The 12,847-nt window shown below is 35.7% G+C and overlaps 1 protein-coding gene across 2 annotated transcripts in view; it reads right to left on the bottom strand.

The window, feature by feature from the left end:
• Positions 1-12,847, bottom strand: part of ANKRD12 (ankyrin repeat domain 12) — a 123,296-nt gene that overhangs the window by 52,218 nt on the left and 58,231 nt on the right. For both annotated transcript variants that reach the window (XM_029922608.1, XM_029922609.1), the window contains 2 exons: positions 11,602-11,802; positions 8,209-8,351 (listed from right to left, as the gene is read on the bottom strand). In XM_029922608.1, coding sequence (XP_029778468.1) covers positions 8,209-8,351; positions 11,602-11,802 — 344 coding nt within the window. The remainder of the gene's footprint in view (positions 1-8,208; positions 8,352-11,601; positions 11,803-12,847) is intronic.

Below are 12,847 nucleotides of genomic sequence, written 5' to 3'. Positions count from 1 at the left end.
CCATATTTATCGAAAAAAATCTGTAAGTGGACCCAAGCAGTTGAAACCTATGTTGTTCAAGGGTCAACTATATTCCATTTTTCATTTGTTACTGTATTATTAATATCTAAGATGTCTTTTCCTTCACTCACTGTTCCTTGTTTAATGCATTCAGCTCTTATCTCACAGCTACAATAGATTCTTACCTCTTTGGGGAAGCTGACGGCTTTGGGGGAACTTCCTCATGGCATGATTTTGTCCTCCAAGTTCCTATTTTTCTGTTTGCTTGTTTTAATCTTTATCATCTATATTAGAGACTTTTCTCAAATGCAGGTGGATCACTGACTGTCCACACGTAAGAGTAAGCCACTAAAAGACTTACAGAAAGTTTTGTTGGCATGGTTAAGACTTGACAGATGGACTTCATGTTAGTGTGATGTAACAGGGCCATTTCATCAGACTCCCCTCTCAGCTAGTTCAGTTTCCTGTGGAGAAATCTTTCAACTCCTGCCTAAAACTGTAAGCCTTAATGGCAGCATTTTGGTTGCTGAAAGGAGGCTGGGTTCTTAATATTCAGTATATTTCATTAGTTAACTTACACTTAATCCTTACTCTCAACTATTCTTGTGGTATGTCAGTCCAGAATATACAGTTTATACTTGCCAGTAAATCAATGTCCCATCATCTGCTGGGGTGGAAGAGGTGTAATTATCTGGCCATGTAGATAGGGCTAGGAAGGGGATTAAGGATCAAAAAGACTTTGATACAATTTTCTTCTTTTCAGTCCTATCTTAATAGGCACTTCCAGAAGTACCAAGTGCCACCAATTCCTGAGGTCTAGTCTTTCTGGGATTCTGCACTGGTATGGCTTTGGTTTCAATTTTCCTTGATTGTCTAAATCGGGAATTGACCAATAAAGAATACTTTTTTATATTCTTTTAAAATATTCTAAAAAGGATTCATATAGGAGAATTCGTTCAGAGGAAGAGAGAGGAAGAAAAGAGGGTAGACAGAGAAGGGATGATGGAGGTGGCATGAGGCCAGCAACTAAAATATCTACTATCTGGCCTGTTAGAGAAAAGTCTGTCAAATCTTGTTCTATATCAGTAACCACTCATTCCTCTAATTTTCTTCTCCTAAAATGTTTCTTGTCTTTTTTTGTCATTGTGCATCTATCATTTAAAATCTCCTCTTATTGTCACTTTAGGGGTTTGAGAAGTTAACTGAGGTAAAAACTTGGTAGTTATTATTTAATACTGTAATACTGTACTACACATCTTTTTAAGTTGAAAGTTTTCTATTTTTAGGCTTATTTCCTTAGGCTGGAGCCCTAGGATAAAAAAATGTAGAATGCAGGATCTTGATATCACTGAAAGCTTTCTACACCCATTAGGAAATAACCAGCAAATATTATTACATGACTATGATGAGTCAGGGACAGGTGGCTAATTCAAATATAACCTCAATAGTCCTTTACAGCACATCTGCATATGCAAATAATTATTTATCCTAAAATGATTTAAAGGGGGTGCCTGGATGGCTCAGTCAGTTAGGCGTCTGACTTCAGCTCAGGTCATGATCTCACAGTCTATGGGTTTGAGCCTTGCGTCAGGCTCTGTGCTGACAGCTCAGAAACTGGAGGCTGCTTCAGATTCTGTGTCTCCCTCTCTCTCTGTCCCTCCCCAACTCATGCTCTCTCTCTCTCAAAAATAAAATAAAACTTAAGAAAAATTTTAAAGGATTTAAAGTAACTTAAAGCGGCTTGAAACACAAAAGCCAACAAATCTGAATTAGTAAAAATAATAAAGACTATACAGATACAGGTATCTAAAATAGAACTAGAAATAAAGCAATCACAAAAATATATATCATGAAATACTATACACACTTGCAAAAGGTAAGCTAAAGATTAGGTTCTTAGTAAGCTATGTTAGTCTAAACAGTTTAAAATAGGACACAAAACCGCTATCTTTCTGTTTCTCCCAGCCCAGAAACGTTTTTATGGATGGTTGAAGTTCTCAGAGGTACTACTGAGTAAAAGAAATTTAATTCTTAGTTATAGACTCATAATAAATGGTACAAATATATACAAATGAGAGTTTGGTGGCTCTCATTTCCCTCCTCCTTATGCACAAGTAAAAGAACAAGGAGAAAATTGCTCTCAATAGCTCTGAATTGTGACTCCTACTATCATAGGCATGTTGGTGGGAGGAAAAGCAAAGGTCTCTTGAAAGTAGCATGCCAGTCTCCTTCTGGAAAGAGACTGGAAATAGTGTTTGAGTCCCTGTAAGTATAGGGGCATAAAGGTCAGCCTCTGGAAATATTTGCAGCTATGTGCACATTTAGAAACTTGTATTCACAGAAACATGTCTACCAAGGCATAATTCTTTAACATTATAGTTAAAAATTAGGAAATCATCACTTTAAAGAAAAACAATTCATCCTTGATAAGCTATCAAGAATGAATATTGTTTAAAAAAAGAGCAAAAAATACAATATTTAAATAGAAGTGCCAGAAAATAAGTCACTTTCTGATAAATGCAGTGGGAAAGAAATGTACCCAATATATTGTCAGGCCTTAAATAAATTAAGTCTTTTGCTTTATCCTTGGTCAATTATGAATTCATCCATCCATCCATGTACCTACACATGCACGCATGCAGAATTTAGTGTCATGTGTTAAGTCTATGTAACAAGAAGTTCCAAAAGCCACTAACACAAATCCATACAAAAAGCCTGTATGCATGCTAGTCACAGTGCACTGCAGGAAACACACAAGTACATCAGTAAAAAAAAAAAAAAAAAATAGCTGGAAGTGCTATCACACAGGTATATACAAATTGCCAAGGGAGCAGAAAAGATTGGTCCAATGGTAAGCAAAAACCAGTTCAGGAAAAACAACATTTATAGACTGCCGTTTTTCTTCAAAATTAGAACTTCTTTGAGAATCATAAAAAAATACCTTAGAGAAAACAGTAAATGAGAAAAATAGCATTTTTAATTTCCAAATTTTAGCTTCTAAAATATTTGAGAATATTTGAAAAATAGTAATATAAAGCTGATCTTTGAAACTTTTATCTCCGACATTTCTATACCATTTTAGATTTCAAGGTGTATTTACATGCAGTGTCTTTTTTCCTTCAAAATATTCCCTTAGATAGATATTATTTGTTATATAATTTAAAGATGAGAAAATGGAGATTCAGAGGAAAAAAGCAATGTGTTCAAAATCACATAGTAAATTGGCCAAGCCACAAGTGAATTCAGATGTATCTTCACTCCAGATTCCATTTTTTTCCTCAATTAAAGTAAAATTTGCCTTTTAAAAAGACAGGTAGCTTGACACTGAAATTTTTATCACAGGTCAAAAAAGAAAATAGGGCAGAGACTGCTGCTAAAGAGAAAAAAGGGGGATTTTTCTAGCAGAAAGGTATGACGGGATATTGAAATGCAATCTAGGACATTACAGCATGTCCTATCTTTCTCATTACAACGGAGACTCATTAAATAAGAACTCTCCCAGATCACTGAATCATCATATTGCTTTTTTGTCTTAAAAAGACATGGAGATTTCTCTCTTTTGGCCCCTTAATTCGGAGTCCTATCAATTTAATAAACTTGGGAGTGCCTCGGAAGAGCAGGAGGTCTTATGTCAATGCCCCGCCGCACATCATGGAGAGGCTGAGAGCACTGGCATGTAACAGGCTACAGTCTTATCAAGACACACCAGAAACTTGTTTGCTTATTGTGAAGATGAAAAGAACCAATACACATAAAGCATTTAGTACACTTTTTTTTCCCATAGTGAAAATACAACTACTACCATAAGAAGTTAATATAATGTAGTTCACAAAATAGTAATACAATAAGAGATCAAAACAGAGAAGTTATTCATATTTAGCTTCATACCTCAGTCATTTATCATGTGAATACTGAGGATTTTTCTTCCTGTAAAATCTAATTTCCATTTTTGTCACCAAGTTGATTTTTCCTATTATTTGACTTTAGAAAATATTCACCGAAGCCTACTGAGTCAAAGAAAATGAATGCAACTATCTGAAAATGCAAAGTTATAAGAACCTCAAATAAATAATTTATGTGACACTCCATTACCCAGTCTTCCTTAATATGAAAAATTTCAGTAGTTCCAAATATTTTTCAGATCAATAAGCCATTACATCTTCATTTGTAATGAAATGGTGCCACTTCCATGCACACTGTTCAAATACTCCTCAAAGAAAATGTTGCTTATGGCACAGTTTCAAGCAGAAGAAACTGCTGACTTCATGGAATTCAGAGTACTTAAACGTGATGGTAGTGAAGACTAAGTGTTCATCCAGCTTGAAAAGAAACACTCAGTATAATCCCAGACTTGCTGAAAGATAACCAAATCCTTTCTTTCTCTTCTTCAATCACCATCATTGGTCTACTCAATAGGAAAACAATGTATGAGGACATTTTTAAGAGGGAATTTCCTGACTTTATAGGTTCACTTGGGTTTAGGTCACCATGAAAAAAAGTTTTACACAAGTGTCTGGAGTTTGGAGGTCACACAGGCCAGGGTTTGACTCTTGCCTGGAGAAACCTGACAGTGAATGGTTGATTGGATTTGCTACTGCTAAGCAAGGAGGGAGGGCAGTCATGGAAACAGATTTGCAGGCTCACTAGTGGTATGAAATGATGTTTCCTTGAGCTACACCTGTACTGGGGATTGGAGTGGAGAGGCTGCTGCAAATGGATCAACAGGGCCAGGCAGCAGTGATGGATAAAAGCTTCTGTCTAAAGTTTATAGGGGATGTTGTGCACTCTGCTCAGACACCCTCTTCTAGACCAAAATGCTTATATCCCCAGCTGCTGGGAGTGGCGCCACTTAAGGGGTATGCCTCCTTGCCGTCGGCAGCTTGTAGGCACTTAACTGATCCACGTTCAGGCACACAGACCTAGCCCTTATCTCAAATCAGAGCAAACTCAGAAGTGCATCCTCATATGAAAGACTCCCTGCGACACTGGCTGAAGCTTTTGTTGCAGCTGCATTGCAGTTCAGCTTCTCCTTTTGTTCTACCCTGCTGCTGTCATACCCTAACAGGTGTTGCTCCTGAGATCATATCCCTCTTTCCTCTTATCTCTACAAGAACCTGCATATTTCTGTCTCAGAATCCCCAGGTACCCAACCTATGGTGTAGGTGAAAGTGGTCCTATGAAGCAAACTCTAAAACAGGATTTTTGAACTAAATTACATGCTGGCTGCCATGAGATGCAGTACTAAGAGTCCTGGCATATGGCGATCACTGTTCAAACTTTCAGGCCTTTGAGAAGTAGGTACCAGAGAAGTACTAATTGTAATGATGATGTATCTGTTCTCAAGCCTTCACAGTCAGGTGAATGCACCTTTTCCATCCCTGAAGAAGAGAAGTTTTTCTCAAAATAAGAATAAGATTCTGGGTTTAGATAGCACAGTAGAATACAGTTTAATGGTATCTTACTGTAAGTCAGGAGGATTAAATAGAAGTTTCTCTAAGACAGAGGAGTCTCTTAAAACCGTCGAACAAAAACTCCTCCTCTACTTGGCTTCTAGAAAGCTAGAAAAACATTCTTACATCATCCAGACAGGAAAGTAGAATACTGCTTTCTAGAGAAACTAGTGTGTCCACCAGATATACACTACAGAAAAGCCTACCAGCCAACAAACTCCATACATTACACATTTTGTCAATCAGGCTTTTTAGAGCTTCAGTCAACATACGAATGAACAAAAGTTAACAGAAGATCTCTAATGTGAGAAATGTACCACAATCAGAGCAATAAGGGATCTTGGGGAAATCCATGACCATGCAGGAAGTATAACAAACAGTTTAATTAATGACAGTTAAGATGGGCACCCAGAAACTGGAAATCTCATGGAAAAATTGAAAATCCCACATGGGATTAATGGTTAAGTGAATTTCCAGGACAGTATCTATGCCTCAGATCTAGAGAGCCACCAGTCCCAAAAAGATCAGGATATAAGATATCTTATATACAGGGATATGAAAAATCCCACAGGTATTTCTCAAAACTAGTAAACTGATCAATATGCTTTACATCGTATTTAGAGGCTAAATGAGTTGTATCAGAGAGAGTAGAGAAGAACAAATATAAGTGCATAGAAAAGTAAATTAACAAAAAAAGAAAAGGCAATATATTAACTCAATAATGAAACAAAAAAAAAAATCCAAAAAAGAAATTACAGTTATAGATAGTACAAGTAAACACTAGTAAAAACTAGGGGCGCCTGGGTGGCTCGGTCGGTTAAGCCTCCGACTTCGGCTCAGGTCAGATCTCACGTTCGTGGGTTCGAGCCCTGCATCAGGCTCTGTGCTGACAGCTAGCTCAGAGCCTGGAGCCTGCTTCCAGTTCTGTGTCTCCTTCTCTCTCTGCCCCTCCCCCTCTCACGCTCTGTCTCTCTCTGTATCAAAAATAAATAAAACATTAAAAAAATTATAAAAAAAAAGACTAGTAAAAACTATATAATATAGATTCTGTGAATATCTGAACAACAATAAAATCCTCTGCAGGAGGTCAATAAATAAAAACTGAAAATTAAAAAGCAAGACAGCTTCATCATGCTAGAAATACAGAAGAAACACCTGTGTTATAGTTGCTTCTGGAAAGGTGCCTGGGGAGTTCAGTTGGTTAAGTAGCCAACTTTTGATTCCGGCTCAGGTCATGATCTCGATCTCATGGTCTGTGAGATTGAGCCCTGAGTCAGGCTCTGCACTGACAGTGTGGAGCCTACATGGGATTCTCTCCCTTATCTCTCTCTGCCCCTCCCTGTCTCTCTCTCTCTCACTCTCAAAAATAAATAAATATACAAACATTAAAAAAAACAACCTATAGTTGCTTTTGGCTAAAAATACTGAGAAGTAGGGAGAAAGGGGAGGGAGTCTGCAGTTACCTTTAGAAGCTAAAAGTTAACTTTTCACTTTCTAAACTATATCCAAATATTCTTTATTACTTTTTTTAAACATTTATTTTTGAGAGACAGAGAGACAGAACTTAAGCAGGGGAGGGGTAGAGAGAGAGGGACACACAGAATCAGAAGCAGGCTCCAGGCTCTGAGCTGTCAGCCCAGAGTCTGACGCGGGGCTTGAACTCAAGACTGTGAGATCATGACCTGAGCTGAAATGGGACGTTCAACTGACTGAGCCACCCAGGCACCCCCCAAATATTCTTTAATAGGTTTTCTCTTTACATAGTTTTAATTTTGAAACACAAAGTCCTGCTTTTGTACCAATCCTAATAGTGCCCCAGATTGATCTTGCTCGCTGTAAGCAGATTACCACAATGCAATTAAGCATTAAAGACACCTAAAACATGAGCTTCATTACAAACAGAGATGGGTTTAAGCTTTGATATCAGCATGATAAAGATTGAAAATGCAAATGATTTAAAACCTGCAATGGTTCATAAGATTACATCAAATTAAACATGATGTTCAAAGATGCCATTAATGTGTAAGCATATATATAAAATTTTATTTTTTTAATAAAAATTTTTTTAAAATGTTTATTTTTGAGAGAGACAGAGTACGAGCGGAGGGGCAGAGAGAGAGGGAGCACAGAGTCCAAAACAGGCTGCAGACTCTGAGCTGTCAGCACAGAGCCTGAAGTGGGGTTTGAACCCACGAACTGTGAGATCATGACCTGAGCTGAAGTAGGACATGTTTAACCAGCTGAGCCACCAAGGTGCTCCCCACCCCCGTTTTTTTATATAATCATTTTGATTATGTTTTTATTACTATACATATAAGTCTTCTGAATATATTAAATAAATAATATCAACTAACATTCAGGAATAAAGGTGTAGACAGAGAGATCATTCAGTATTAATATGTCTGGAAAAAATATATAGTCAGGGCGCTATGGTAAAATTTTCATTATAAGTAAAACCTGTTTTTTAAATGCTTCATCCAGTTATCAGATAGAATGGCCTTGCAATACACCTTTACCAACCTGTTTAATTAACTATCAAGTTCAATAAACTTTATGTTTTAGATAAAACGCTAAATCTGACTGCAATATGAATTAACAATTAGAAGGCAGAAAAAAGGGAAAATGAAATACAGATGAGCTGACCACCAAGCAACGAGTGAAATATGACCCGAGATGGTATGACTAAGAAGTGAACTAATTTACTCTGGGTTGAATTAATATTTTGAAAATATGTATTGATTTTTTTTATTATACTTACATCTCTGTGCCCACTACTAGCAGAATCATGGAGTGGCGTGTCATCATCTAATCCTTGTGTGTTAACATCTGCTCCAGCTGCTATAAGTATCTTAGCAACATCATAATATCCAACGTTGCAAGCTTCATGCAATGGTGTCCAACCTAAAGTTAGCATATTAATTTAACATATGGTTAATTTATACTAATTAAAAATATGCTTTTAATATACATAGCTGTGTGAGATATATGGATTCTAATGCACATTGTACAGAAGGAAACAGGAATGATGAACAAGCTACTGGAAATAAACACCTAAGAACATCATCAGTTTTATAGAAGGTTCATTTATGTTAATATTATTTCTACTGGGGCTAAATTATTTTACCAAAATATTAAACTTTTAAGCTTATCCAGTAAATATAAACTTGCTCTAACTTATAATAAATCATCTGAACTATGGAAAAATAGAAAAAGGGAAAAAATTAACAAGCTTGTTAGAGAATTTCAGCAAACAAAAACCTCTAAGTTTTAAAATTTTTCATCTTCTATAGACTTAATACTTAAACTAAAATAAACTTATCATTGCAATAACTTTGGTGATTAAAAAAAGTTAGGTGCTTTTGAAAGAAAAATTAGAAAACAAAAAATACAACACAGAAAATATGCATCACCCATAATTCCACCACCACTTGAAGAATCTAGCCTAATACTAACCTCTCTCCCTCTTAGATCTGTAATTTTTTTTTCTTTAATTTTTACTATTATTTATTTTTTAAAGTTTATTTTGAGAGAGCGAGCGAGCAGCACAAGTGGGAAGGGGTAGAGAGAGAAGGAGAAAGAGAATCCTAAGCAGCACAGAGCCTGACTTGGGGCTCGATCCCATCAATCACAAGACCCATGATGTGAGCTGAAATCAAGAGTCAGACACTCAACCGAGCTACCCAGGTGTCTCTCTTTTTTTTTTTAATTTTAGAGAAAGAGTGTGAGCAGGGGAGGAGGACAGAGTGAAAGAGAGAACCTTAAATAGGCTCCATGCTTAGGGTGCAGCCTGACATGGGGCTCAACCCCAGGATCCTGGGATCAAAACCTGCACCAAAATCAAAAGTTGGACACTCAACTGACTGGGCCACCCAGACACCTCTTTTAGATGTATAATTTTAAAGCAAAGCTGGAAACGTTGTTTAACCCATTTGTTCTGTTTACTGAAGTGAAAATAATATTCCATGTCATTACACTTCTACAACACAGTATAGGGCTGACTGATACACTGTAATTTATTTAAATAAGCTTCTATTCCTGGGCATTTAGCCTATTCTTATTTTTTAAAACCTTTCAATGTTTATTTTTAAGAAAGAGAGACACAGAGAGAGAGAGAGAGATAGAGCACAGGCAGGGGAGGGGCAGAAGAGGGAGACACAGAATCCAAAGCAGGTTCCATGCTCTGAGCTGTCAGCAGAGTCTGATGCAGGGCTCAAACTCACCAACTGTGAGATCATGACCTGAGCCGAAGTCAGATGCTTAACCAACTGAGCCCCCCCCCCGGTGCCCTCTTATTTTTAAAATATTAATGACAATGTCATAACAAATATTCTTACAACTAAATTTTCATGCATATCCATATCTAACTATTTAAGATGAATCTTTAGAAGGAGAACTGTTAGATCAAATTACTTTTTGGTTTCTGATATATAATACCAAGTTTTCTCCTAGAATGGATGCTATGCATTTTATGTCTCATTCTTTAAAGGAGACCTGTACATTGCCCTCTTCCCCACTCACACCAAACAGAAAAATAAATTCCACATGTATTCTAATAGGGCTACATGTAGAAGCAGAACAAAAACAAAATATGGGAATGAGAAAACAGAGGGGTATACAGGAGCAGAGAAGGCCTTATTTAAAAAAAACACAAAGAACCCATAGATAAACTGATACAATTACATAAAAAATTAAAACTTTAAGTACACTAACAACACTGAAGTAAAAATTCAAACATAGCCACAGAGAAAACTTTTACATATTTGACTGAGAATTAAAACCTATACTAAAAACAAAAGACTCTTACCTATTTTTTTTTTTTTTTTTTTTTTTTTTTTTTTACATTTTACTTATTTTTGAGAGACAGAGAACGTAAACAGGGGTGGGGCAGAGAGAGAAAGACAGAATCTGAAGCAGGCTCCAGGCTCGGAGCTAGTGGTTAGCACAGAGCCCTATGTGGGGCTTGAACCAACGAACCGTGAGATCATGACCTGAGCTGAAGTCGGATGCTCAACCGACTGAGCCACCCAGGCACCCCAAAAGACTCTTACATATTAATAATACTGCCAAACCATTGGACAAATGGGCAAAAGGTTAGATCTGGCAATTTTTCCAATGGTTTGTCAGATTGTTAATTAAATTGATAATATCCAGCTTTACTGAAGATGTGAAGAAAAGTGCTCTTCTACATACTCTTGATGGTAGTGTAAATTGAGAAAATATCTTCTTTTATGGATGGCCATTTGCATATGCAACCTCTTTAACAGTTTCCATTCTGAAATTCTTCTATAACTACACACGAGGTCATTTCTATAGGACTGTTCACTGAAGTATTGTCCATGGAATCCATACTATGCTATATTTTACTTTTTACATTATATATATATTACTTGATAGCCATAAAGTTATTAAATTTATAACTGATACACGTATTTATACATATAAATGATAAATATATTAATGTATTATGTGTTATATATATTAATATCTGTAAGACATTAAGTAAAAAAGATAGATTGGATAACCACAGACCAATAGATATAGATGGGATGCTTTAAGTTTTTAAAAAGCCTATATATAAATAAATGTTCATTTTATACAGATGGTAATAAAAACATACAGAAAGGATAACCTTCAAATTGTTAACAATAGTTCTGTGGCAAAGAGAGAATCCATATTGTAGTATGTGAAGTATGGGAATCTCTGTATTGTTCCCTGCACGCTTTTACTGTTTAAAATCTTTACAGTAAGAATGCACTGGTATGGTATTTGAGTAATTAAAATGAAACACCATCAGTGCTCTCTTAAAGTTCTTATTTTTAAGTTAATAAACATTTTTGAAAGACTTATGAAAGAATTAACACTTTTAAAACATTATGTAACTAATTTATCTAGAATAGAACCTAAAGAATTTTGTGGTCATATATCAACTAAAATACACATTTTCTATTTAAAAATATAAGTAGTTCTTGACATGGAATTGTAGCAGAGGATCAGGGCTTGTGTGTACACCCCAAAAGAATTTTGTAATATAGTACACTTTTAGAATTCTTTTAAGCAAGAGGAATATAGAACACAAATTAAATTGTTATCAGAATCTGTTTCAATAATCAATTTTAGGTCCTGAGCATTAGTTTTTAATTACTAGCCTTACCTGCAAAATCTTTCACATTCACATTTGCCCCTAAACTTATTAATTCTTTGACTTGTTTCACATCTCCTCGAATAGCTGCCATGTGTAAAGGAGTTTCACCGCGTTCATTCCTTTTATTAACTTTGTCTTTCTGTCGAGATGAGGAACTGGGAGTCTTCTTCTGGGCTGGTGTTGCTTGTGATGGATGATTTGGTGTGGAATCTGTAAGAAAAAAGTAGTTAGCAAAAGTTCTAGACTGAATATTTTTTATGTTCATGGAAAGGTGTGTAATGTGCAATTTCCTGGAATGCGGGAGTATCTTCTCACCCTAACAATCCAAAACTTGGGCTTGGATGATATACTAATTATTTAACCGAAAATACATTGAGTAGATCTTCCTTTAGGGTTATCAAATATTGCATGAGAAAATTAAAAAAAAATGTTTTATTCTATCAATTCATAAAAATGCCTTAAATTGATAACAAAGTATCAAGTATGTACTCTAAAAGTGTTCGCTAAATAATTTGATAAACTGCAAAAAAACCCCATGTATTTTTCATGGCATGTTACTCTAACACTAAATGAAATGACATTGAAGGCTAGAGTTCACACTTTGTAACTCAAAGTATTAGAGTTCTATTGGGACATTAAGTGCAAACAGGTCATGGATGATTTTAGCATTAAAATAAAGCTTAAGAGCTACAAGAAATAAGAACTTCTGGGAAGGCCTTTTAAAAGTGGGCTAATATAAGAGAAAAGAAATTTGCTTTGCTTTGATTCCCATCTTTTGATTTTTGTTCCAGTCTCTATACCAAAAACAAGAATGTTAAACAAGATGATACCCGAGGTTCTTTCTCCTGTCCAGATTTTAGAACTACTGGGAGAAAGACAAAACTTAAAATAGGTTTCTTAATCAGTTAAGGATTCCAGACATATGTACAGTGCTAGTAATTAATTATGAAAATTTACAACTATTTAAAAGAAACAAATGTTATAAGAGGAAAGTCTATGGAAAATAATTTTCTAGCATCATATAGTAATTTTCTTGCAAACTGACATAATTAGAGCACTAAAGACCATCATTCTTTCCCTAATAAGAAAACAATTTACATTTTGGATTTTAAAGTGCACTGTGTCAGTAACAGTCTCTTACCAGGACTTTTGTAAGTATACTCCGTTAAGAGCAAGGACACTGTCTCTTCCTGTGTATCTTATTCGTTATTGTATCTCAACTATTTAGAAGACTTCTGGGCACAATGGTACTCAT

This window comes from Suricata suricatta, chromosome 14 (genome assembly GCF_006229205.1).
Source record: "Suricata suricatta isolate VVHF042 chromosome 14, meerkat_22Aug2017_6uvM2_HiC, whole genome shotgun sequence".
NCBI classification, from domain to species: Eukaryota; Metazoa; Chordata; class Mammalia; order Carnivora; family Herpestidae; genus Suricata; species Suricata suricatta.
Note: the sequence above shows the minus strand (reverse complement) of the source record. Positions and strands in the feature narration are given on the sequence as shown.